This window comes from Equus przewalskii, chromosome 10 (genome assembly GCF_037783145.1).
Source record: "Equus przewalskii isolate Varuska chromosome 10, EquPr2, whole genome shotgun sequence".
Lineage (NCBI taxonomy): Eukaryota > Metazoa > Chordata > Mammalia > Perissodactyla > Equidae > Equus > Equus przewalskii.
Window position 1 is genome coordinate 50,337,424 of NC_091840.1, and position 27,392 is coordinate 50,364,815.

A 27,392-nucleotide genomic window follows, 5' to 3' on the forward strand; every position below is an offset into this window, starting at 1 on the left:
CCCCGCCTCCTTCAATACCGATTCGCAGAACAGACCATTTTCCAGGGCGTGCGGGGGGTGTGTGTGTTAATGAGAGACTTTTGCGGGAGACGAAACCACACTCCAAACTAGGATAAAAGCGGCCTGTATTTATCCTGGCTCCTTCAAACCTTAAATCTCAGTGCGAGAGGGAGCAGCGAGGGGAGGCGGCGGGATAAAAAATTCCCTTCCCCGTTGTCATTTCAAAAGGTCGCCCAACGAGGGAGCGGGGGAAGAGAGGATCAACGACTCGGGCGCGCGCCCCGTGCAGGCCGGCGTAGGCAGCCCCGTAGCGCAAGGGAGGGCGGGAAAGGAAGGGGCGGGGATGCAGGGGCGAATCTATAAAGGGCGTCATTCGGTCAGTTCTCTCCTCAGAAGCGCCGAGAGCGCGGCCGGGACGGTTGGAGAAGAAGGCGGCTCCCGGAAGGGGGAGAGACAAACTGCCGTAACCTCTGCCGTTCAGGAGCCCGGTTACTTATTTATTCGTTACCCTTTTTCTTCTTCTTCCCCTCAGGACCTTTTCCTTTCCCCCCCTCTTTTTTTTTTTCTTTTTGGGAGACGAAAAATCTCCGGAAAGGGGGAGGAGAGCTGCTTTCGCTCTTTTTCGTTTCCCCGCCTCCTTCCCTCCCCCACCTTTCCCTCTTCGGGCTTTTTCTTCCCCACTCGGGGAGGTCCTTCCCGGTGGCCGCCCCGACGGGGTCTGAGCACCTAGGCGGAGGCGGCGCAGGCTTTTTGTAGTGAGGTTTGCGCCTGCGCAGCGCGCCTGCCTCCGCGATGCACGGCGGCGGCCCCCCCTCCGGGGACAGCGCATGCCCGCTGCGCACCATCAAGAGAGTGCAGTTTGGAGTCCTCAGTCCGGATGAACTGGTAAGCGGCTCTGCCCTCCGGCTCCTCCTCCGTCCCGCGCCGCGGGAGGGGCGTGCCTGTGGCCGTGGCAACTTTGCGCTTCTTGCCGAAGAGTGACGGGCAGGGAGGGTGCGTTATCGGCGCCGAGACAGGACCGGGGTCCAGCCTCGCGTCCTCCCACAGTCAAATTTTGCCAGGAGATGAGCAGGCTGAGCTGAGCGCTGTGTCTCGGATGGGGGCCTGGTCGCAGGAGGGGCGGGTGAGGCGGGTGACTGGCTCCACACCTCAGAGTTGGCGACGTTAAAGGAGATCGGACGAATCCAAGGGGACCTTTGCAACTTTGGATAAGAGGCCAAGCACCAGATATTTTCCCTCCCCCTTCTACAAATATTAATTGAGCACCTGCTACGTGATAGACCAGACGCTGGGGATCCAGAGCTGGACAAGACAAGGACCTGCCTTCTGAGGGAAGGGGCGGGGGAGACAGACAGTAAATATATGAATAAGTGAATGAACAACATAATGTAGTTAATAGCAAGAGCCCTCAATAAAGTGAAACGGTGTAATGCGATGGACAGTCACTGAGGTGAGGCTTCGTTAGATGGGGTGGTGGTAGGGTCTGGGAAAGCCTGTCTGAGGAGGTGACATTACTTGAAAGATGAAAAGCATCTAGGCCATAGATTCTAGGGCAAGAGCTTTTCAGGCGGAGAAGCAGCAAGTGCAAAGGGCCTGAGGAAGGAAGGAACTTGGCATGTTCCTGGGGCTGAAAGAAGGGCACTGTGGCTGGGGGCGGGGGGCGGGGGGGGCGGGTTTAGTAGCTAAGGAGAATCTTACCAAAATGGACTGAAGAAGCATGAGGTGAGGCAGGCCAGGTGGGATATTGTAAATCATGATAAGGAATAAAGAATAGAATATTCTATTTTCAATAGGAAGCCATTGGAGAATTATAAGCAGGAGAGTGACATCAAGTTTACATTAAAAAAAGGAAAACAGCCTACTGCTTTGGTTGCCCTGTGAAGATCTGATTGGGGGGGGTGGGGCTGAGAATGGAAGCAGGAGAGACCAGGGAGGAGGGTAGGCCTAGGGGAGAGCCAGGGGTGACCTGGACTCCTTCCTTTGTGGAGCGAACTGGTTGAAGAGAATAGAGTTGGATGGCCATGTTTGTGGATGGAGACAGTCGCTGGCAGGGAAGGCTCAGCTGTGTGAAACTTGGGTCAGGAGTGAGAACTTGCTGAACTCACACCATACCACAGAATAAATTCCAAATGGAGTTAAGATTTAAACCTAAAAAACAAAACTGTAAAGCACTAGAAAACTATAGAAGGCTTTTGGGGGCTGATACCAGGGGCAGAACCCTTAATAGTAATGAGTTAATTGTAGGTAAATTTTATTGAGTCGCTGTTATGTGATAGGCACTGAGCTAAGCATTTTAAACACAAGGAAGAGCAGGGCAGATTTCAATACTTAAAAATAAGAGCGCTTCTGTTTATCAGAGACACCAAGGACAGCTGAAAACAGATTGGGAAACCGTGTTTGCAATGTGATGGACAAGGTTAGATTTCTTAATATACAAAGAGCACTTACAAGTCAGTAGGAAAAGCACACATCTACTAGACAAACAGATGAAAGATCCAAATAGGCAGTTCACAGAAGTAGTACAAATGGCCAATAAAAAATATTCAGCTTGCTAACAAAAACGTGCTAATTAAATACAATTTTTCCCTTATCTGATTTTTCCCTGCTGGCAAAAATATTGGGAAATAGGCATGTTGTATGTTGTTGTAGGAGGATAAATTGGTATAACCTTTTTGGAAGACAGTCTGACCATTTTATCAGTCATTTGCTGTGCATATTCCTTGGGCCAGCATTACCACTTCTAAAAATTTAGCCTTAGATAAAAAACTCTTGGGGTCAGCCCGGTGGCACAGTGGTAAAGTGCACATGTTCTGCTTTGGCGACCAAGGTTCACTGGTTCGGATCCCGGGTGCGGACATGGCACCGCTTGGCAGTCCATGCTGTGGTAGGCATCCCACATATAAAGTAGAGGAAGATGGGCATGGATGTTAACTCAGGGCCAGTCTTCCTTAGCAAAAAGAGGAGGATTGGTGGCAGATGTTAGTTCAGGGCTAATCTTCCTTAAAAAAAATGAAAAACTTTAATTTCTTCTTTTGAAGTTGCCTGACCTCCACTCTTGCCTGGTTCAGCCAGCAAGCAACAGCTCCACCATTCATCCAGTTGCTCAGGCCAAAAACTTAAAAGCCATCTTTTTTTTTTTTTTAACAATTCAGAAAACATTTATTAAGTGCCTGCTATTCACAATTTTTTGAATCCCTCCATCTATCCTACATTCACTGCTCATTGCTAGGGCCAGGCACTGTGCTTGACCCCTGGAAATTGAGACACACTAAAATAGACAAGCTGGCAGGTGACGTGGATAAATAAACCCGTTACAGTAAGCTTCCTGCCAGAGCCATGTTCAAAGTACAGTTACAACTTGGAGAAAAGTGTGTCAGCTGCTCCCAGGGATACTGGGCAGGTATCGTGGAAAAGATAAGCTCTAGCTGTTTGTTCGTTTTTCACGTATGGCATTTTAAAACATACACAAAAATATAGAGACTAGGACAGTGAATCTCCACATACCCTTAACCCTGCTTTAATGATTAGGAACTCATAGCCACTTTGATTCATCTTTACCCTCACCTGCTTCCCTCTATCCCTTCGTTTTTGTTTTTGTTTTGAGGAAGATTCGCCCTGAGCTAACATCTGCTGCCAAGCCTCCTCTTTTTGCTGAGGAAGACTGGCCCTGAGTGCCCATCTTCCTTTGCTTTATATGTGGGACGCCTACCACAGCATGGCCTGCCAAGCGGTGCCATGTCCACACCTGGGATCTGAACTGGCGAACCCCCAGCCGCTGAAGCGAAACGTGCGAGCTTAACCACTGTGCTACCGGGCTGGCACCCCCCTTCATTTTGTTTTGAAGCCAATCTTAGACATTTTTACCATGTCACCCATAAATACTGAGCTGTGTTTGAAGAAGGAACTGGAAATGTCTTGACCTTCCACTAGTTTATGCTTCTCCCCATCTATTCTTCTGCCAGCAGCTCCAAAGCCTTGGCTGGTTCAGGGTAAAGACCAAAGACATTATTGGAGCCTTTGAGTTGGATGAAGGAAGACTGAGCTGATCCAGTGAAAACCCCATCCTGCCTTATCTGTAATGCTGCCTATGTTCTTCTGGTTCTTGGTCCTCATAAAATTGCTAACTCTTTAGAAGTTTATTAAGCACTTAATGTTTGTACAAAATGGTAGTTACATCCCACATTCCCATGTGCCCTTAGCAGTCTCCTGGGAGATCTCAGACAGCATGCGTCTTGCCCTGCAGGCCAAGGTGACTTGGAGTAGCTTCCTGTCAACCTTGATCTTTACTGGATTGGGAGCATGGTCACATCTGAACAGCTGGCCTCTCTGCCTTCCACCCCATCAGCATTTCCTCTCTCTCCATGGTCACACAGCTAGAGAGTGGAAGAGCCAAGGCCATGAGCTTAACCACAGAGTCCTAGCCTTCCCGCACACCCCTCCATTGCTGCAGCAATCCCTCAGCTGTGTGCGTCTGCCCGCTCTGCCTGGACGGGGACCACCTAAAAACCATCTTTGATTCCTCTCTTTCTCACAGCCTCCACTCAGGCTATCTGCCAGTGTCAGTTCTCCCTTTCAAAATATGTTGAATCCAGTCATTTATGACCATCTTCCATCACCCTGTTCCTCCCCACCGTCATCTTTCCTCTGGAGTTCTGCAGTAGTCCTAGGGCCCAGCTGCTCCTCCTGTGGGTTGTAGAGCAGCTAGAGAGAGCTTTTCATTATGTCTCTTCCCTGCATGGAGTCCCTTCCAAAGGTCCAAACTCTACTCTGACCTACGAGGTCCTGTCTTATCCGGCCCCTGCTTGCCTCTCCATCTGTTACCAATGTCCTCTTTGCTCTTCTTTAGCCACAGTGCCCTACTCGATCTTCCAACACTGCAAGCTCCTTCCTCCCTCACGCACTTTATCGTTCACTCTTCCTGCTGCTTAGAACAACAGTGCTTGGGGCTGTTCCTTTAAGTCAGTATGTTCTCTGCTCCAGTGTCGTGTCGTCAGGAGCGCTTCCCTGACCACCCTATGAAGTGGCATCCTCCTGCATTCTCTAAGCCTTGGTCTGGACTTGACTTCATAGCCTGTCATGATCTGAAAGGATTAGTTTTTGTTTACCTCAATAGAATGTAAATTGCATGAGAGACTGTATTCACCTCTTTTCCTTCAGTCTCTCAGCTAGTGCCTGGCACATATTAGGCATGTAATGAAAGTTGAATAAATGAGTGAATAAAATAATTGGGGAAGGATTTTTATTGCAACGTTGTTTGAAAATGATAGTTATAAATCACCTGAATATTTACTAGTGGTTACTTTTGGATAATCCAGTGTCGTGTCTTGTCTTAGAATAGAACAAGACCTTCCCCGAGGATTAAGTCAGCTGCGTCCAACTGCTGAGGCACCGCAGCAAACCGCAGGGGCCCGGGGAGAGGAGTTAAATTTTCAAGAGAAGCACAGCCACCGGGCAACGTTTGTCTGCTGCCCTGGGTAGTTCCCCTTTCAGCACTAGATGGCGCCAAAACCCTTTCCATGACGTCATGTCTTTGTGAAGCTGCGTTTTTAGCAGTTGCTAAATACTGCTAAAAATCAGTGTAGAGCCGGAAATAAGGGTGGTGCTGTCCAATCTGATTCCAAGATTTGAGAAGTTGTGCAGTGCCCAAGTCATAAGGAAGTGTGGTTATTTGGGAAATAAATAAAAATATTTTTATTTTAATATATTAAAATGGTTTTCTCAGTTTATATGTATTATTTTTTCCAAATGGCTATTAAGTTGCTAGGACATAAATACTTACTAAGTTGTCAGGGTCTAGGTACTTAATAAATGTGGACCTCTTCTGCCCTAGAGAGGACTGTGAAAGTTACTAAGACACTAGGGGTATTGGGTACTGGTAAAGTTTAGAAATCTGTGTAAATCAAAAAGTTACTGAACAGTATGCAGAATGAGGCCTAATTTATATAAAAATGGGAACATAATTGCATTTTTTGAAAAGTATCGAAGGCTGTTTCACAAAACTTTACAGGGGTCATCTCTGGGATGCGGGATTATGGGAGAGTTTGATTTTGCTCTGCATTGCTTGCGGTTTATATGGTGCTCCAGTATTTAGAGGGAATGACAGTTACACTATGGGTAGGAGGGTGGGTGAGTCATGGGCCTCTTGTGGAACAAGTAGTATTTAAAGGTAGAAGTCTTGCGTGGAGGGTGTGTATAAGGTACACAGGGCTCTGAGAATTGACTGCAAGGTAGAGCTGTTGTCTTTGCTGTTAGAAGATGGGTTTGGGGGCCAGCGTGGTGGCGCAGCGGTTGAGTTTGCACATTCCGCTTCGTTGGCCCGGGATTTGCTGGTTCGGATCCTGGGTGCGGACGTGGCACCGCTTGGCACGCCGTGCTGTGGTAGGCGTCCCACGTATAAAGTAGAGAAAGATGGGCACAGATGTTAGCTCAGGGCCAGTCTTCCTCAGCAAAAAGAGGGGGATTGGCAGCAGATGTTAGGTCAGGACTAATCTTCCTCAAAAAACAACAACAACAAAAAAGAAGATGGGTTTGGATGTTGCCAAGTGAGGGTACGGAAGCAGGGACGATTGGTGCTAGGGCTTTATATAAAGCTTGTACAAGTCAGGAGAAGTGGGTGTTTGATTACATTAGAAGGAGTTGACCCCTGTTCATTAAAAGCAACTGTCAGGGCCGGCCTGGTGGCGCAGCGGTTAAGTGCGCACGTTCCACTTCGGCGGCCCGGGGTTCACCGGGTGAGATCCCGGGTGCGGACATGGCACCGCTTGGCAAGCCATGCTGTGGTAGGCGTCCCACATATAAAGTAGAGGAAGTTGGGCACCGATGTTAGCTCAGGGCCAGTCTTCCTCAGCAAAAAGAGGAGGACTGGCAGCAGATGTTAACTCAGGGCTAATCTTCCTCAAAAAAAAAAAACCAACCAAACTGTCTACCGTGGAAAGCATTATTTATACCCCAACTTATTTCAACAAGGATTTAAAACAGTAATGTACTTTTAGGCAGTGTGGGTTACATTGTTGAATCAGAAGATTATCCTTGTCTTCAAATTACTTATAATCTAATGAGGGATTTCCCATACATTCAGCAAGTATTTACTGAGCCCTTTCCATGTGCTGTTTGCTTTGTTGGGGCTGAGGATATAAAGATCAGTGAAACATGATCCTTGCCCTCAAGGATTGCAGTCCACTGGGAGAGAGAAACGTGTAAACAAGAAATTAAAGTTGGACTGAGAACCTTGCTGGGGTGTGGACAAGTCTGTGAAGAGTTAGAGAAGACTTTACAGAGAGGTGACGTTGGAAGTGGGTCTTAAAGAATGAAAAAAAATTTGCTGGAAAGGAGCATGTGAAGAAAAGCAATTTTGAGAAATCTATTGCAATCGGAGCATAACTGTCGGGGGACGATGAAATGGGGTAACAAATAAAGCTGTAAGCGTGTGTTGAAGCCAAGTTGTAAGGACCTTGTATACTTTACTAAAGTGAGGAAAGAGTGGAAGTATTTTCTGAGAATTATGGCAGGTCTTTTGTTTTCTCACCTCAGGGGCATGCCCCTGGGACTGGCTGCCTCCTCAGGGGTCTAACCATTATCATGGATGTGGTGAGAACCAGTGTTTGGATGAAGGGTGGGGGCTAAAGTAGTTTGTATATAATCCAGAACATTCCAGGACAGCCCCTGGCCCAGTCTCCATGCCTGGAAGCAGAATTAGTCCTTAGAAGCTGGTTGGCTTGGTTCGCATGGACTTGGCGGAGAGGGAGCTGAAAAGTTTTGAGCGTGATTTCCCTTAGGCACCCCTCTGGTGACTCTGGCAGCCAGCTTTTTTGTGTTTCGTTGAAGGGGAGCAAACTCCTTTGTGTTTCTCGTAAGACATAATGCAGCTGATGGGCTTCCGGCTGTGTGAATTTGTGAACCAGGCCTGTCTGCCTGAGACTTCACCAGGTCATCTGAATGAGCATTGTGGGTATTCAAAACCTCCTCAGCCTTGCATCTGTAGACCATGTTGGTTTCTTACCAGCAGTGGCTGATCAGATCCATTATGAGGGGATTACCGGTTTGACTGGCAGGGGATAACCTCTTGTTTTTCCAAGTTCTTCAAGGGCACTTCCCTGCAGTGGAGGGTCCTAAGCAGTTTAGTTCAGTTTAACAAACATGTATTGTGAGCTGTGGGATCCAGGATGATAGAGAAATGCTGCCTGCCTCGAGAGATCCTTATAATCTGTGGGGAAGCCAGGCCCAAATAGGTCATTTCATTGCACATGAGATGTGCAGTGATAGAGGGCTTACGGAAGCACGGAGTAGGCATGCCAGTCTGCCTTCGGGAGGCTGTGGAAAGGCTTTCTGGAAGAAGCAGTGCCTGAGCCGAGTCTTTAAATAGTAGTTTGTCTTGTGGGGAAGGGCATTCCAAGCAGAGATAACAGCATGTGCAAAGACCCAGAGGAGTACGCCACCTGTATATGCTGGGTGATAGGGGAACCATAGGGGACTCTGTTATTGTGGGAAAAGAAAGGAAGGCGGAAACGTCATAAAACCCTTTTGTAAGCTATCCTGCTGACTTTGGACATCATTCTGAGGATGAGAGGGTGTGAAGATTAGGTTTCCATCTTAGAAGGAACTCTGCGGTTGTACGGATGGATTGGAGAGAGACAGGCTGATGACCTGTGGAATGCTCTGATGTAGACCACAAAGGGAGGACCTAACCTAGGACAGTGATTGGAGGGATGGAGAAGAGGGGCAAGATTTGAGAAATATTCAGGAGGTAAAAATGACGAGTGCTTGGTGAATGATCGGATAATGATAGCTGTCGTTTATTGAACACCTATTGCATCCTGGGTTTGGGGGCTAATTGAGTCCTTAATGGTTACATAGTTATAAGTAATAGAGCCAGAATTCCGAACCAGCGGCCTCTGACTCCAGCCCTGTGCCCTTTCAACCGCTTTATGCCTGAGGGAAGGAAGAGTAAGTGTTGTTTCTGACTTAAGTGCCACCATCTTAGATGAGGACTATAGGAAAAGCAAGAGATTTTTATAGAGAAGGGAGTTTGCTTTTAGACATTTTGAATTTGATTTATCAGTGGGATATCTGCAGGTGTTCAGAGGATCATTTACTAAGTGAACCGTCCAGGAGAAAGGTGAGGCCTGGAGGTAGAGATTTGGGTGTGATCAGTATATAGTGAAAATCATGGGACAGCATATAGGGTGCGATGAGCAGTGTGGATGAGCTAAAACCTTGGGGAGTAGCAGTGTTTAACGAGCAGTCCAAGGCAGAGGAGCCTAGGAGGCAGACTGAGAAGCCGAAGCCAGGAGGTTGGAAGGGAGAGTCACCTTCAAGGAAGTGGCCTGTCTGCAGTGTGTCACAGGCCAACAAGCTAAGATGGGGACGGGTCTGTTGGATTTGGCAGAGTAGAGCTCATTGGTCCATCAAGAGTGGTTTCAGGGATGTGGTGGTGGCAGAAAAAGATGTACTATTTAGGAAGATACCTCTGTATACGTGCTCATAATCACTTCAGTTTGCACTTTGAACTCAGCTGTCGTCTGTTTGTCCAGCATGACGGAATGGAAGGAATGCACAGCAAACCCTAGCTCTGCCTCTTTCTAATTGTATAACCTTGGGCCTCTCAGTTTTATAATCTGTAAAATGGTGACAGTGATGCATATTTTGTAATAAGTTAGTTGTGCAGATAAGAATGAATCAGCTAGCATTGCACTTGGCATCAAGAAGATGTCTCCTGGAGTTTAAATAATTATTTATGTGGCAGTATTGTCAAGTGGGATGACCATGTGTTTGGGAGCAGAGAGGGTTGGGTTTGACTTCTGCTGGCTCCTTGAGATTGAGGCCTTGGGCAAGTCACTCCACACAGCCTCAGGGTTCACATGTCTAAGAGATAGGAATTCATTCCTAGGAGGTTAGTGATGAGGATTAGAGAAACAAGGTGTGTAAGTAGTTTGGGGGCTGGCATAAAATTGACACTCAGATCGAAGCTTTTATTAAATTCATCTAAGTTCTTCCCTCTATAAGTTTAGTGGACCACAGCCTAAGTAATTTAAAAGTCCTTGGTTTTCAGTGTGTGACAACTAAAGTTTGCCTTAGCTAACCTCTAGCCCAGAGCAAAAACCTCTTCTCCAACTGATAGTTACTTCTGAGCTCTTCCATCTCTCCCTTTCCTCCACTGACTTAGTCCCATTAAGTCCTGGCTCCACCTTTCTCAGCATTCTGGTCCTTCGCTCTGCCTGCATCTCATGAGGCGCCTGGGTTCACTTCTGCTCCAAATAATTTTCACCACCCTGCTGCTCCAGCACCCGTCTCTCCTAGGTGTCTGAACATGGACAGGTTCAGGCTGGCCAGGCCCTTAAGGAGGAGGAGGTGACAGGGATGGGGGCAAAGAGTGCCTAACTTCAGGAGCTGACGTTAGAGTTGGCAGAGCATGTCTTGGGGCAGGATACCTGGGCTGTCATGGCAGACGTGGTACTGAGAAGTTCCTGCCACATACTCAGATTCTGGGCTTGATTTCAGCTTCGGGTAAGAAACAAGGCATTGATATTTCTGCCCCTTGAAACAACTTTTCTTTCTTTTTGTGGCTAAATCCTATGGATGTTAGTGACCTAGAATTCAACCCAGAGGGATATCTGGGATTCGAATCCTAGAGATAGGCCATCTGTATGGAGCCCAGGGTCGACCACACTCTATTCTGAGCACCCCCCTCCCACTCAGACAGTGACTGGAGCAAACTTGTGACTTGTGATATTCAACTCTGACATTTCCAGAGGTATACACACTGACCCCCCCCCCAATCCCTCACCCTAGGCTAAACCTGGTTAGTTCTTCTGTAAGTGGTTTAAGGTTCCTGGAGGCCATAGTATAGGAAAACTAGAAACTAGGAATTCTATTTAATTGTTATTGGCGTTTTTTTCCCTCAGAAACGAATGTCTGTGACAGAGGGTGGTATCAAATACCCAGAGACGACTGAGGGAGGCCGCCCCAAGCTTGGGGGGCTGATGGATCCGAGGCAGGGGGTGATTGAGCGAACTGGCCGCTGCCAGACATGTGCAGGTGAGTGCTGGGGGGCTGGCATGGAAACCTGGAGGGGAAGGAGAGGCTTGGGTCCTTAAAGAAAACCTGGCCTGAGGGTGGACACCTGGAGACCTAATCTCTGAGGTGAGAGTGGGAGGAAAATGCAGTATGTGTTCTCACAGGAAACATGACAGAGTGTCCTGGCCACTTTGGCCACATTGAGCTGGCCAAACCTGTGTTTCATGTGGGCTTCCTGGTGAAGACCATGAAAGTTTTGCGCTGTGTCTGCTTCTTCTGCTCCAAATTGCTTGTGGACTCTGTGAGTAGGGGATGCGCCCTGGCCTCGGGGAGGGGATGCTTGGTGGGGGGCAGGGGAGCAGGCCAAACTGACCCTGCTTTGCCCTGCCCCTAGAATAACCCAAAGATCAAGGACATTCTGGCCAAGTCCAAGGGGCAGCCCAAGAAGCGGCTCACGCATGTCTATGACCTCTGCAAAGGCAAAAACATCTGCGAGGGTGGGGAGGAGATGGACAACAAGTTCGGCGTGGAGCAGCCTGAGGGCGATGAGGATTTGACCAAAGAAAAGGTAGCTGGGGCTGGCAGAGACTGCTGGGAGGCAGGGGTCAGGAGGTGGTTCTAGAGGCCTGGAGAGAAGAGTGGGAGGGCTGGCGTGGTGTGGTCAGAGATGGCCTGACCTCTAGCCTCTCGTGACCCGCCTCTCTCCTTGGAAGGGCCATGGTGGCTGTGGGCGGTACCAGCCCAGGATCCGGCGCTCTGGCCTGGAGCTGTATGCAGAGTGGAAGCATGTCAACGAGGACTCTCAGGAGAAGAAAATCCTGCTGAGTCCTGAGCGAGTGCATGAGATCTTCAAACGCATCTCAGATGAGGAATGTTTTGTGCTGGGCATGGAGCCGCGCTATGCCCGGCCTGAGTGGATGATTGTCACCGTGCTACCTGTGCCCCCCCTCTCTGTGCGGCCTGCTGTTGTGATGCAGGGGTCTGCCCGCAACCAGGTTAGCGGCTTCAGGACCCTGCCTCTCAGCTGGATAGCTGGGGAGGGAGCTCTGTTGGTAGGGGTGAAGGTGTGCAGGAGCCAGTGGTGGAATGCAATGTGCATGAGTGAATGGACAGATCATCTGGGTCTGAAAATACCCTGCCGCTTGCTAGCTGTGAGGCCTTTAATGAGGCCCTTAACATGGTTAAAGGTCATGATGGTGCTTCTGTATCTATGAAATGAGGGACCAGACTTGCCTCCCAGAGTGGTGTGAGAATGAGAGAGATGCTGTGTGCTGTCACATGCATGCTGAGTGCTCAGTGATGGCTAGATTGTAATGATGCTGACTTCTACCTCAGGATGACCTGACTCACAAACTGGCGGACATTGTTAAGATCAACAATCAGCTTCGACGCAATGAACAGAATGGCGCAGCAGCCCATGTCATTGCAGAGGACGTGAAGCTCCTGCAGTTCCATGTAGCCACCATGGTGGATAATGAGCTGCCTGGCTTGCCCCGTGTGAGTCAGCACTCTCCCCACACCCTGTGGCTGAGTGGGGGGTCCAGCATGAAGCCTCTAAGCTCTGGAGAAGGGCCCAGTGCTGACTACTAGGGTGCCCCCCGACCCTGTGTTTCTTCACAGGCCATGCAGAAGTCTGGGCGTCCCCTCAAGTCCCTAAAGCAGCGGTTGAAGGGCAAGGAAGGCCGAGTGCGAGGGAACCTGATGGGCAAGCGAGTGGACTTCTCAGCCCGCACTGTCATCACCCCTGACCCCAACCTCTCCATTGACCAAGTTGGTGTGCCTCGCTCCATTGCTGCTAACATGACCTTTGCAGAGATTGTCACCCCCTTCAATATTGACAGGTGTGTCTCAGTTCAGAAGCCCTGCCTGGAGTGGCCAGGGGAGAGATGAGAAGAGTGGGCTTGGAGTAAGCAAGAGGGAACATTGAGGTTTAGAAGTTTGAGCTTCCACTTGGGGCTTTGGTGTGAGGGTGATGGCAAGGGCTTTTTTGGAAGCATTTTGTTCATTGCACCTCTTTTCTTTTCTAGACTTCAGGAACTAGTGCGCAGAGGGAACAGCCAGTACCCGGGGGCCAAGTACATCATCCGAGACAATGGCGATCGCATTGACCTGCGTTTCCACCCCAAGCCCAGTGACCTTCACCTACAGACTGGCTATAAGGCATGTAATAGACCAGGGCCTTTCTTACCTGAGCAGGAAGCTCTCTGGAGTGAGGGCTGGCTGGAGTGGGCCATCAGAGGCTGGCTGGTTCGTTAGGATCCAGGCTTATTGACTCTTTATAAAAGACTGCTGTTGTCCTAGGCTAGCTTGTAGCTGCCAACCACTGGAATTCTGGGTGGGGATCGCATATATCTAAGGGTAGCAAGAGGGACGTATATGACAAGGAAGAGAGATCCAGGGAGGAAGAGAACAGAAGCTTTCGTGTTCAGAGTCTCTTTCGGTTTTCTCCCCCGACTGAGTTCCTTGAGGTGGAGGGTATTATGTCTTAACCATCTCTGATAACCTGATATCTAGCCTGGGCCTGGCTCAAAGTGGGTGGCTGATAAGTGTTTCAAGTGAAATAGCACCACACTGTCATCCGTTTCCATGAACAAAGGATTTTAAGTCCATTGGCATTTCGTTCTTAGCATACCCCTTTCACTGAGACTAATGTGCACTTCTCCTCGATAGGTGGAACGACACATGTGCGATGGGGACATTGTTATTTTCAACCGGCAGCCAACTCTGCACAAAATGTCCATGATGGGACATCGGGTCCGCATCCTCCCCTGGTCTACTTTTCGCTTGAATCTCAGGTCAGTCCCGTTGTTCAGGGAAGCTGGCTGGTCCTGGGCTGCTCCTGAGGTTTCACTACAGTCGTCTTCCCAACTCTAACTTCTCTCTTCCACTGCAGTGTGACAACACCATACAATGCTGACTTTGATGGGGATGAGATGAACTTGCACCTGCCACAGTCTCTGGAGACTCGGGCGGAGATCCAGGAGCTTGCCATGGTGCCACGCATGATTGTCACCCCCCAGAGCAATCGCCCTGTCATGGGCATTGTGCAGGACACACTCACTGCAGTGCGCAAATTCACGAAGAGAGACGTCTTCCTGGAGCGGGTGTGTGGTACTAGAGAGGAAACCTGTCTGGTCAGGTGCAGCGCCCCCAGGGCAGCGAGGCGGAGGACGGAAGGAAGGGCTGTGATTTTTACCCTGACTTGCTCTGCACTGACCTGTATATGAGACTGTCTTTTCTATGAGGCGGAAGGAAGGGGTTAGGAAAGATCAGAGGCCAAAAAAGGTGCATGGCTGTAGCTCCCCATTTAATTCCTTAAAATATCATGTAATTTCAGGTGTTGTGTGGAAAGTTAAAGGTGAAGGCAATAATAAGTACCACCCTGTTAAAATTTTTATCTATTTATTTTTACCTTTGCTTATTTCCTAATTATTAAAAGTAATTTGTACTTGTTAAAAAAGAAACTAAACAAACAGAAGTCTATCACAATGAATTTTAATTTTTTATTAAAAGTTTGGAAAACACTTTTCCTGGCATCTCTTTGCCTCTAAAATCTGGCTTCCCCCCTTGGACATGGTGACCTTGCCTGACATTCCCAAGAGGTGAGGCCTGCAGTTCTGACTTTGTATCTTTCTTGCTCTTTATCTCACAGGGCGAAGTGATGAACCTCCTCATGTTCCTGTCCACGTGGGACGGGAAGGTCCCTCAGCCAGCCATCCTGAAGCCCCGGCCCCTGTGGACGGGCAAACAGATCTTCTCCCTCATCATACCAGGCCACATCAACTGCATCCGCACCCACAGCACCCATCCTGATGATGAGGACAGCGGCCCTTACAAGCACATCTCTCCTGGGGACACCAAAGTAGGGCTTAGCCTCTGGATGTGTGGGGACAAGATCTGGACATTGGAGCCGGAACAGGGGCCCTGAGTGGGTGCTTTGTCCACAGGTGGTGGTGGAGAATGGGGAGCTGATCATGGGCATCCTGTGTAAGAAGTCTTTGGGCACATCAGCCGGCTCCCTGGTCCACATCTCTTACCTGGAGATGGGTCATGACATCACTCGCCTCTTCTACTCCAACATTCAGACCGTCATCAACAACTGGCTCCTCATCGAGGGTGAGGATAAGGGCTCTACCAAGCCCTCTAGGAATCCTCTCTCTCCCGTTTCTTACTGCTCTTCTTCCATCCCTTTCTCTTTCCCACTTGGATTTGATGTCTCTCCATCAACTCTTGGCTACACTTCCATTCCCTGTTTCTTGGATATCTAAAGAGGGTGTTGCTGATGCCTGTCCTTGTCTCTAGGTCATACCATTGGCATTGGGGACTCCATCGCAGATTCTAAGACTTACCAGGACATTCAGAATACTATTAAGAAGGCCAAGCAGGATGTAATAGAGGTGAGAGAGGAGGCTGGGCAAGGACTGAGTAAGAGGCTCTCAGGGACTTTGAACCTAACGTCAGCTCTAGCAAAGGGGGTGTCGGGGTTAGAGGGAAGGGGAGTAGTTACAGAGATTGATGTTTCCTTGAGAATTCTGCCTCCTCCTTTGCACCCAGGTCATTGAGAAGGCTCATAACAATGAGCTGGAGCCCACCCCAGGGAACACTCTGCGGCAGACGTTTGAGAACCAGGTGAACCGCATTCTCAACGATGCCCGAGACAAGACTGGCTCCTCTGCCCAGAAATCCCTGTCTGAATACAACAACTTTAAGTCCATGGTTGTGTCCGGGGCTAAAGGTTCCAAGATCAATATCTCCCAGGTGGGGAGCCTTGTCTTTCCAGATATGGGGTCACACTGATGGTTGGGAGGAGGACGGAAGATGTGTGTTGTGGACAGGTTGGGGGATTTGTAGAAAAATACTGGCAATTCTTTTTTTTTTTTTTCCTGAGGAAGATTTGCCCTGAGCTAACATCCATGCTAGGAACAATCTTCCTCTATTTTTTAGTATGTGGGCCTCCAGCACAGCATGGCCACTAACAGCAGTGTAGGCTTGGGCCTGGGAACCAAACCCAGGCTGCTGAAGCAGAGCACACTGAACTTAACCTTCAGGCCACTGGGGATGGCCCTGGGAACTCTTTATTTTTAAGGCAAAAGGGGAGATAGATGCACCCCACCGTTTTTGTTTCCCAGGTCATTGCTGTCGTCGGGCAGCAGAACGTGGAGGGCAAGCGGATCCCATTTGGATTCAAGCACCGGACTCTGCCTCACTTCATCAAGGATGACTATGGGCCTGAGAGCCGTGGCTTTGTGGAGAACTCCTACCTGGCTGGCCTCACCCCCACCGAGTTCTTTTTCCATGCTATGGGGGGTCGTGAGGGGCTCATCGACACAGCTGTCAAGACTGCTGAGACTGGTGAGGCTTTCAGATCGGGGGCCCTTCCATGGGCTGGTACCAGGGAGTAGCACAGGCTGAGAATCCCCTGGTGGGTGGGGAGTGGCAGTTCTCAGGCTAAAGGCTTCTATTCCTGGTGATGTAACTTGGGCCTTTGTGGAAAGAATAGAGACAAAAGTTAGGCAGATGCCAAGGGCAGAAATGCCCTTGTTCTGATTGCCCTATAGCGTTCCATGCTGCTGGGAGAGAGGCTCAGGGTCTCTGCTCCTGACCTGACACCTGGTGGGTGATTCCTCCCAGCCTTTACTGAGCCCTGGCTCCATCTGCTGGTGGGCGTGGCTTTCACTGAGAGACCTTGGGGTTGAGGGGGCTCCCAGCTGGCTCATCTGAGGATCATGTAGGTTAAGGATCCAGAGTGGCCAGCGTGGCTTGTCCTAAGATAGGAAGGGCTCTTTGGGCTTTGTCAACCTCTTCTTTCCTTGGGTCCCACAAGTGATTACCTCCCCCCAGGATACATCCAGCGGCGGCTCATCAAGTCCATGGAGTCAGTGATGGTGAAGTATGATGCAACCGTGCGGAACTCCATCAACCAGGTGGTGCAGCTGCGCTATGGCGAGGATGGCCTGGCGGGCGAGAGCGTTGAGTTCCAGAACCTGGCTACCCTCAAGCCTTCCAACAAGGCTTTTGAGAAGAAGTGAGGAAAGGGCAGGCGGGTGGTTCTTACTCCCTGGGGCTCAGGGAGTGTTGTAGGATTCCCTTCCCCACACACAGAGCCTGGAATGTCTCCTTCAGTGGACCTTACCTTTTAAAGCCCTTTCCCCACCCCTCTGAAAGCAACTACGTGATGGGAGAGGGTGGGTCCAGAGCCAAGTTAAGACCCATCCCTGCTTTGTCCCTGGTGATAGTGCAAAGCAGGCCCAGAGGGGCTGGAGCAAGCTCAGGTCCCATTGGCAGCTCTCAAGCCTTGATCTTATATTTCCATGCCCAGGATTCTTGCCTCCAAAGCCTTGTTCCTGTAGGTTGCGCACCTTTGGGAGCCTCATAGTGCCCCTTGTGGGCATCAGGCCCCAGGGCCCACCTGCCCCTTGACTCCACTCCCTGCCACCTGTAGGTTCCGCTTTGATTATACCAATGAGAGGGCTCTGCGGCGCACTCTGCAGGAGGATCTGGTGAAGGACGTGCTGAGCAATGCACACATTCAGAACGAGCTGGAGCGAGAATTTGAGCGGATGCGGGAGGATCGAGAAGTGCTCAGGGTCATCTTCCCAACTGGCGACAGCAAGGTGTGTGTGGGCAGGAAGGGCTGGGTTGGAGAAGTACTGCCGCTGCATGGCTCTCCCTATTCATGATCTTCCTTCCCGTCCCTCCTGCCTCAGGTTGTCCTGCCATGTAACCTACTGCGCATGATCTGGAATGCTCAGAAAATCTTCCACATCAACCCTCGCCTTCCCTCCGACCTGCACCCCATCAAGGTGGTAGAGGGTGAGTTCCTGCTTCAGGACCTCTGTGCCAGGCTGGGGACAGGAGTTAGCTGGGCTCTGTTCTATAATCTCTTCACCCCTCATCTGGCCCCCAGGAGTCAAGGAATTGAGCAAGAAGCTGGTGATTGTGAATGGGGATGACCCGCTGAGCCGGCAGGCTCAGGAGAACGCCACACTTCTCTTCAATATCCACCTGCGATCCACACTGTGCTCCCGCCGGATGGCTGAGGAGTTTCGGCTCAGTGGAGAGGCCTTCGACTGGCTGCTCGGTGAGATCGAGTCCAAGTTCAACCAAGCCATTGTGAGTATTGTTCTCCTCACCTCAGCTTTGTTTATCTCCTTTGACCTATTGACTTCTCTGGGCTCCAAGAACAGCCCACTTCTGCCCACAATCACCTAATAATAGTTCTCATTTGTTGAGAGACTGTTGTGTACCAAGTCCTGTGTTGGGGACTTTATACCTTTACACTTTAGCAGTATTAAGACGACACTAGTTGGGGGTGTGAGGGTTAGTCCCATGTAGCAAAGATTAAAACTGAGCCTTGGAGAGGTGGTGTGTATATATCATACTGTGTTGTATGATACATATAGGAAATAATTGGCATGGCTGGGATGTGAAATGGGAATGTTGGCCTTTATTTTCTTAAAATGCCTGCTGTGTGCAGAATTCTCATTTAGGTGGAGGTAGGGAATTTGAGAGAGTAAGCAGGAAAGGGATTCATTGATATTGGAATATACTATCACTGTGTTTATAGGATAATGGAAGGAAAGAAACATAATTACTAGCATGCCTCTGAGTCCATTTGATGTAAATCCAGTTTTATAAATTAAATAATTAAAATGAATTAGGGAATACTACAAAAATGGTTGAAAGAAATTAAAGAAGACTTAAATGGAAAGACGTGTGTGTTCATGGATTAGAGGACTTACTATTGTTAAATGGCAGTAATCCCCAGAGAGATCCACAGATTCAGCACAATCTGTCAAATTCCAGCTGCCATTTTTGCAGAAATTTATAAGCTGATCTTAAGATTCATATGGAAATACAAAGGACACAGAAGAGCCAAAACAATCTTGAGAAAGAACAAAGTTGAAAGACGCCCACTTCCTGATTTTCAAACTTACTACAGAGCTACAGTAATCAAGATTGTGGACTACTGACATAAAGATACGTATATAGATTAATGGAATAGAATTGAGTCTAGGAATAAACCCTCACATTTACACTTACTTCATTTTTGATAAGGGTGCCAAGGGATTTAAATGGGGAAAGAATAGTCATTTCAACAAATGGTGCTGCACCAACTGGATATCCACATGTAAAAGAATGAATTTGGATCCCTACCGCACCCCTATACACAAATTATCTCAGAAAACATCAAAGAGCTAAATACAAGTGCTAAAACTCTGTAAAACTCTTAGAAGAAAACACGGGGTAAATCTTTACAACCTCAGGTTTGCCAGTGGATTCTTAGGTGTGACACCACAAGCATGAGCAGTGGCAACAAAAATTGGACTTCAGATTGGACTTCATCAAAATTTAAAACTTGTATTGGGGATGGCCCTGTGCCCAAGTGGTTAAGTTCACACGCTCCTCTTCAGCAGTCCAGGGTTTCATCGGTTCAGATCCTGGGCGTGGACCTAGCACCACTCATCAGGCCATGCTGAGGTGGCGTCCCACATAGCACAACCAGAAGGACCTATAACTAGAATATACAACTGTACTGGGGGACTTTGGAGAAAAAAATGTAAAACTTTTATGATTTAGAGGACACCACGAAAGTAAAAAGACAGCACACAGAATGGGAGGAAATATTTGCAAGTCACGTATCTGATAAGGGCTATTCATAAAGGATATGTAAAGGATTATTATAAGTCAACAATAAAAAGAAAAAATGTCAAAGGATTTGAATGGATGTTTTCCCCCAAAGAAGTATATAAACCACAAGTAAACACATGAGAAGGTGCTCAACATCATTAGTTATCAGGGAAATGCAAATCAAACCACAGCGAGATACCACTTTATGCCCGCTAGGATGGCTAAAAAAAGATTTGCCAACTATTGGTGGGGATGTGGAGAAACTGGAACTTGAACACACTGATGGTGGGAACGGTGCAGCTGCTTCGGAAAACAGTCTGGCAGTTCCTCAAAAGGTTAAACCTAGAGTTACCACGTGACCTAGCAACTCCACGCCTACAAGTATTCCCAGGAGAATTGAAAGTGTATGTCCACATAAAACCCTTTATGCATGTAGCATTGTTAGAACAGCCAAGCAGTGGAAACAACCTAAATGTTCACCCATTCATGGATGGATAAACAAAATTGATGTATCCAATCAAGGGAGTGTTATTGAGTGATAAAAAGGAAGGAGCTATCAAGTCATAAAAAGACAGCAATGAACCTTAAATACATATTACTAAGTGAAAGAAGCCAGTCTGAAAAGGCCACGTACTGTATGATTCCAATTAAAAGATGAAATTTTATGGTATATGATTATATCAATTAAAATAATGCATTGGAGAGCTTCCCATTTAGAAGACTTGTAAAATGAATATCTACCCTGTAACTGTAGCTTAGTTTTAGGAATCTGGACTTTGGGTCGTATGTACCTTTTTCTGAGTGTGCAGCACATCAGGTGCTGAATGGCGTTTGTAAATTGAAGCGCTGTCTGAGGAAGGGGACGATGAAATAAGACGGATTTTTTTAAGTCTCCCTGTCCTTTCCAAATGTCTCTGCCCCACGTCCCTTCAGAGCAGAGGGTGGTCCCAGCCCTGTTGCAGCTCACTCTGCCTCACCAGAAGGGAGGAGTTTGCTGCTTCTGACGCCAGCTGTCCTTCCTCTGTAGGCCCATCCTGGGGAAATGGTGGGAGCTCTGGCTGCACAGTCCCTTGGAGAACCTGCCACCCAGATGACCTTGAACACTTTCCACTACGCTGGTGTGTCTGCCAAGAATGTGACACTGGGTGTGCCCAGACTTAAGGAGCTCATCAACATTTCCAAGAAGCCAAAGACCCCCTCACTTACTGTCTTCCTGCTGGGCCAGTCTGCTCGAGATGCTGAGAGAGCCAAGGTAGGGGTTAGGGAGATGGGCTTCCTGGCGGGAGGAAAAGGAGGGGAACTCTTTCCCTTGAATAAAGGGTTTGGAATTCCCTCTACAGGAGGGTTTGAAGAGGCCTTTGGAGCCACCCATAGGCCTATGTCATGAATCACTCTTCTTCCCAGGACATTCTGTGCCGCCTGGAACATACAACATTGAGGAAGGTGACTGCCAACACAGCTATCTACTATGACCCCAACCCCCAGAGCACGGTGGTGGCAGAGGATCAGGAATGGGTGAATGTCTACTATGAGATGCCTGACTTTGACGTGGCCCGAATCTCCCCCTGGCTTTTGCGGGTGGAGCTGGACCGGAAGCACATGACTGACCGGAAGCTGACCATGGAGCAGATTGCTGAAAAGATCAATGCTGGTAAGGTTGGGAGGGCAGGCCCAGCTCAGGAGTCCTGCCTGAGCTCCCACTCTGTCATGTCACTGCACTCCAGTCCCAAACAAGCCACCCACCCTCACCACCTTCTGTGCGCCAATTCTGCTCCTCCAGTGCATCTCCTCTCCAGGATCACTGCTCCCTAGTCTTCAGTATCTCCAGCTCCCCTCTGCATTTCCTTTTCCTTCTCAGTGTTTCCCTTCCCTCTTTCTATGTGAAAGAGGGGAAGCCAAATGAGAAGCCTGTGTGGGGAGAGCTGCAGATGCACAGTGACTAGGAGGCAAGTCCTGTAGATGCCATCTTCCTCATGGCTCCTTCTCTCCACCAGGTTTTGGCGATGACTTGAATTGCATCTTTAATGATGATAACGCAGAGAAGTTGGTGCTCCGTATCCGCATCATGAACAGTGATGAAAACAAGATGCAAGAGGTAAATGGGACCCAAGAGGAAATCGATATGTTAAACATAGAAAATTGTTAGATCATGTTCATGACTAAAGAAGTTAAAATGAAAGCTACATTGAGGTGCCAGTCACACCACCTCATGTAGGAATGGAGAATGGTGGTTAGCAATGATTTTCAAAACTATTAGCAGCAAAAATCTTTGAAATCTGAAGTAGCAGCCACATAGATAAAACAGATGGCATTGAAGTGGGGGGACCCCATAGCCATATCACTTGGCTCTCCCACCAGGCTCCCATGAGGGTCAGGGGCAGGTTGGACAGTAGGAATTGCTGTGTCCTAGGGAAAGTGATGTGACAGCAGGTGTAACAAGACCCAAGAAAATGTTTGACAAGTGACTTCACTCTTGGGCATGGCTTCTAAAAAATTGCTCAGCAGATGTGGGTGCCTGGTGCTTTAATAATAATAATTCAGAACTTACTAACTGTTGAACTGTCAAGAGACTAGATAAGGAAATTGTGATGTGCCATGATGGGATACAGTATGGCTCCGTTAAACCAGATCCCTTGTCAAGGCAATAGCAGCCTGGCAACCACTCTGAGCGCCAGAGCGTGAGTGGAAACTGCTGGACGCCTTGCTGCAGCCCTTCGAGTGCGCACAGACACAAGTGGGAATTGATAGGATGGTGGGACGTAGCTGCCTTTTCTTAGGCTTCTTTTATTTTTAAATTTTTTTAAAGCTTTTTTATTTTTATTTTATTTTTTAAAGATTGGCACCTGAGCTAACAACCGTTGCCAATCTTTTTTTTTTTTTTTCCTCCCCAAAGCTCCCCAGTACATAATTGTATATTCTGGTTGTGAGTGCCACTGGTTGTGCTATGTGGGACGCCACCTCAACATGGCCTGATGAGCAGTGCCATGTCCGTGCCCAGGATCCAAACCAGTGAAACCCTGGGCTGCTGAAGCAGAGCACTGGAACTTAACCACTTGGCCACCAGGCCTGCCCCTCTTAGGCGTCTTTTAGTATGATCATACAAACATGATCAAAAGTAATCTCACTGGAACAGAAGAGGGCGGAGTCTGGGGCCTAACTTGGCTCTTAGGTCCTTGAGGAGGCTGTGGTTTGAGGTGAGCCTGGGAAAAGACCGGAGGATTCCATGACTGCTGACCTCACTCTTGTTGCAGGAGGAAGAGGTAGTGGACAAGATGGATGATGACGTTTTCCTGCGCTGCATCGAGTCCAACATGCTGACAGATATGACCCTGCAGGGTATCGAGCAGATCAGCAAGGTCAGCCATTCCCTCCCCCATAGCCCTTGCCCCTCCCACTTCTTTCCTTCCCACCTTCCTCCGCCCAACCTGAGCTTATTCTGCCCTCCTCCAGGTATACATGCACTTGCCGCAGACAGACAACAAGAAGAAGATCATTATCACAGAGGACGGGGAGTTCAAGGCCCTGCAGGAGTGGATCCTGGAGACAGATGGTGTGAGCTTGATGCGGGTGCTCAGTGAGAAGGACGTGGACCCCGTGCGCACCACATCCAACGACATTGTGGAGATCTTCACGGTGAGCCCTTCAGAGGCCTGCTGCCCAGCTGTCTTTCCTGGGTCTCTCTGGCTGTAGGCCTCTCTCCCTGGTTGCATTTCTTGCTCTCCACTCACAGGATTTCCTTGGTCAGATTTTTTTATGCCTGAATTACTTTTGATCTTGGACTTCACAGACTCCTTGGGCTCCACACTCCTCGGGAGCGCTGTGGATCTTAGTGGGAGTAGGAGCCAGGAGGAGAGCAGAGTGACTCAGTCTTGACCCTTCACCCCCAACTCTCATGCTAGGTGCTGGGCATAGAAGCCGTGCGGAAGGCCCTGGAGCGGGAGCTGTATCATGTCATCTCCTTTGATGGTTCCTACGTCAATTACCGGCACTTGGCTCTCTTGTGTGATACCATGACCTGTCGCGGCCACTTGATGGCCATCACGCGACATGGAGTCAACCGCCAGGATACTGGACCTCTCATGAAATGCTCCTTTGAAGAAACGGTAATGGCAGAACTTCTGACCAGGGTGGAAGAAGAGAGAAGGGAAGGAGGGAGTGCCGTGGGAAGAAGGGCATCCACCAGAGTGAATGCACGGCGGGCACTCAGGCACTGGAGCTGTTCCTCCCTCTTTTGAGCGAGCAGGCTGTCACAGTGGGAACAGCCCTGGGGCGCTGTGTGGAGGGTCTAATGGGGCCTGCCCCCTCTTCCTGTGGTTCAGGTGGATGTGCTTATGGAAGCAGCCGCACACGGAGAGAGCGACCCCATGAAGGGGGTGTCCGAGAATATCATGCTGGGCCAGCTGGCTCCAGCTGGCACTGGCTGTTTTGACCTCCTGCTCGATGCAGAGAAGTGCAAGTATGGCATGGAGATCCCCACCAATATCCCCGGCTTGGGGGCTGCCGGACGTGAGTATGAGGGCCTCAGCTGCTTGGAACCTGGCTGGGCCTGCCAGGGGGAGGCAGGCCCTGGATGGGAGGGTGGCCCCTCCCTAGGTGCTGTTCCTGATATGTCACTCTGTGCCTCTTTGCAGCCACTGGCATGTTCTTCGGCTCAGCACCCAGTCCCATGGGAGGAATTTCTCCAGCCATGACACCCTGGAATGTGGGTGCCACCCCAGCCTATGGCGCCTGGTCCCCCAGTGTTGGTGAGTGACCCAGCCCAGAAAGAGAGCAGCTCAGAAGGTGGGTGAGCTGGGCTTGTGGAGAGTCAGCACATTGGGACACTGGAGGCCTTGGAGCTCTGTGGAGAATGTCAGCTGAGAGGGGTTGCTTGGGCTCCAGCTCTGGTTTTAACTTAACCTTTCTCGCACTTCATAGGGAGTGGAATGACTCCAGGAGCAGCCGGCTTCTCTCCCAGTGCTGCTTCTGATGCCAGTGGCTTCAGCCCGGGTTACTCCCCTGCCTGGTCTCCCACACCAGGCTCGCCGGGCTCCCCAGGCCCTTCAAGCCCATACATCCCCTCACCAGGTGAGTCATTCCTGTCTGTCAGGGCCAAGTTGTTTTCTCCCTGATCTTTCTTTGTGGGCAAGTTTCTCCCATTGTTAAACTCCTTTTGGCTTCTTTCCCACAGGTGGTGCCATGTCTCCCAGCTACTCGCCCACGTCACCTGCCTACGAGCCCCGCTCCCCTGGGGGCTACACACCCCAGAGTCCCTCTTACTCCCCCACTTCACCCTCCTACTCGCCTACCTCTCCATCCTATTCTCCAACCAGTCCCAACTACAGTCCGACCTCTCCCAGCTACTCCCCGACCTCTCCCAGCTACTCCCCGACCTCTCCCAGCTACTCCCCGACCTCTCCCAGTTATTCTCCCACTTCTCCCAGCTACTCTCCCACTTCCCCAAGCTACTCGCCCACATCACCTAGCTACTCACCAACCTCTCCCAGCTACTCGCCAACATCCCCCAGCTACTCACCAACCTCTCCCAGTTACTCGCCAACTTCACCCAGCTATTCTCCCACCTCTCCCAGCTACTCGCCGACATCTCCAAGTTATTCACCAACGTCACCGAGCTACTCACCAACTTCCCCAAGTTATTCACCCACTAGCCCTAACTATTCTCCAACCAGTCCCAATTACACCCCGACGTCACCCAGCTATAGCCCAACATCACCAAGCTACTCACCTACTAGTCCCAACTACACGCCAACAAGCCCTAACTACAGCCCAACCTCTCCAAGCTACTCTCCAACCTCACCCAGCTACTCCCCGACCTCCCCAAGCTACTCTCCTTCAAGCCCACGATACACACCACAGTCTCCAACCTATACCCCGAGCTCTCCTAGCTACAGCCCCAGTTCTCCCAGCTACAGCCCTACCTCGCCGAAGTACACCCCAACCAGTCCTTCCTACAGTCCCAGTTCACCAGAGTACACCCCAACCTCTCCCAAGTACTCACCCACCAGCCCAAAATATTCACCCACCTCTCCCAAGTACTCTCCTACCAGCCCCACCTATTCGCCCACCACCCCGAAATACTCACCAACGTCTCCTACTTATTCACCAACCTCTCCAGTCTATACCCCAACCTCCCCCAAGTATTCACCTACTAGCCCCACTTACTCACCCACCTCCCCCAAGTACTCTCCCACCAGCCCCACCTACTCACCCACCTCCCCCAAAGGCTCCACCTACTCGCCCACTTCCCCTGGCTACTCGCCCACCAGCCCCACCTATAGTCTCACCAGCCCAGCCATCAGCCCGGACGACAGTGATGAGGAGAACTGAGGGAGAGCAGGATGCGGCAGCAGCTGGCTAGGGTCAAGGGCAGCCTCGGTGATGCCCTGCAGCCTTCTTACCTCCCTCGTGGGGTGTAGGTCCCCAGCCCAGCTCCTTTGTACATAGTTCCTTGTGACACAGTTCCCCATTGAAGTTCTAGTCCCATTTCTAGTGGGCCTTTTTGTCTCGTTTTCTACTTGTGCTGTGTCAGAACCCGCTCACCCGGCTGTGGTGTTCTCCTTTCTGCCCCACTCACCCCAGGCCTGTCCCCAAATTGAGGATCTCTCCTTGCCTGTGGCTTGATTTGGGGGTAAAGGGTATTTTAACTTCTTAGAGGTAGTTCCTGCTCTGGGTCGTTACGTCTGATCCTTGGGAAGAACAAAGCTAAAAGCTAAAGCTGCCTTTTCTCTGTTATTTTATTTTTTGAAGGTTAAATAAAGTTTACTAATTTTGACCAAAAGTGTGTACGTCGAGTGCTTGCTTTGGAGGCAAGAATACCCAGGCCCGTTCCCCTGCCTGGCTGCTGTTCCATTTAGTGTTTGAGCTGATCCCTGGGGGGCGGGCATGACAATGAGAGCAGACAGTCCCTTCGTCCACTGAAGAAATACCCACTGTGTGCCCAGCGTCGCTCCATACCCGGCTCGTGGTGGTCAGACAGATAGGGCCCTTGTCCTGCATTAGAGCAATAGTAAACAACAGCTTTGCAGCCTGTTTCACTGATGATCATAATATGTAACTTGGAAAAGCATAGAAAGATGTAGAAGCTGAAAACACCCTTCACGCTACCACCAGGAGGCACGTTTTCTTTTGGTATTTTTTCTACATGGTTCTCAAGTTACTTGTAAGTAGCTTTTGTTCTGGCCTCAAACCAACCATGAGATTATGAATACTGTAATATATTTTAAAGCCCAAGTTAAAGGATTTGGGGGTAATTTTCTATTTTTAGCTGACCATGTTTTCTTTTATTGGCAGCTTCTTATTAATGTGGATATCAACTTTCCATATCCTCTGCAAGTTATTTCTCCTTTGCTTTAGCTATTTCTAAATAATTTTCTTAAACTCTGAAATATTTCATAGTATAGAGAGTGATATGGCCAACATCTGTTAATTTATCACTAAGATTTTAGATGATAGATACCATTTTGCCATATTTAATTCAGATCTTAAATTGTTTTGAAAGAAGTGAATTCTTTTTATAAAAAGTATATATACATAGTTATAAAAGATCTGAGCACTGTGGAAAGAAAAACGTAAATCTCCCCAAATCTCATCACCTAGAAAGTGTTGGCAGTTGGTGAGCACAATTTTATCAGACATTTCTTTCATTCTATAGAATGATGATAAAAGGTTAGATAGAAATTGTTTAATAAGAATGAGATGATTGGGGCCAGCCCCATGGCCTAGTGGTTAAGTTCTCGAGCTCTGCTGCT

General features: G+C 49.2%; 1 protein-coding gene across 1 annotated transcript; it reads left to right on the top strand.

Moving 5' to 3' along the window:
* The first annotated feature begins 320 nt into the window (after positions 1-320).
* On the top strand, positions 321-26,422 carry POLR2A (RNA polymerase II subunit A). Its single transcript, XM_008530368.2, has 29 exons — positions 321-885; positions 10,902-11,034; positions 11,178-11,314; positions 11,408-11,581; positions 11,727-12,008; positions 12,349-12,510; positions 12,634-12,854; positions 13,041-13,173; positions 13,684-13,808; positions 13,907-14,117; positions 14,666-14,875; positions 14,961-15,129; positions 15,316-15,410; positions 15,568-15,771; positions 16,143-16,365; positions 16,855-17,038; positions 17,456-17,627; positions 17,721-17,826; positions 17,921-18,126; positions 20,672-20,896; positions 21,049-21,295; positions 21,639-21,739; positions 22,896-23,000; positions 23,095-23,277; positions 23,544-23,747; positions 23,964-24,150; positions 24,276-24,389; positions 24,562-24,711; positions 24,815-26,422. Exons 1-29 carry the CDS (start codon positions 793-795, stop codon positions 25,969-25,971), a joined length of 5,913 nt encoding a protein of 1,970 aa, XP_008528590.2. The 5' UTR covers positions 321-792; the 3' UTR covers positions 25,972-26,422.
* Positions 26,423-27,392: the final 970 nt, after the last annotated feature.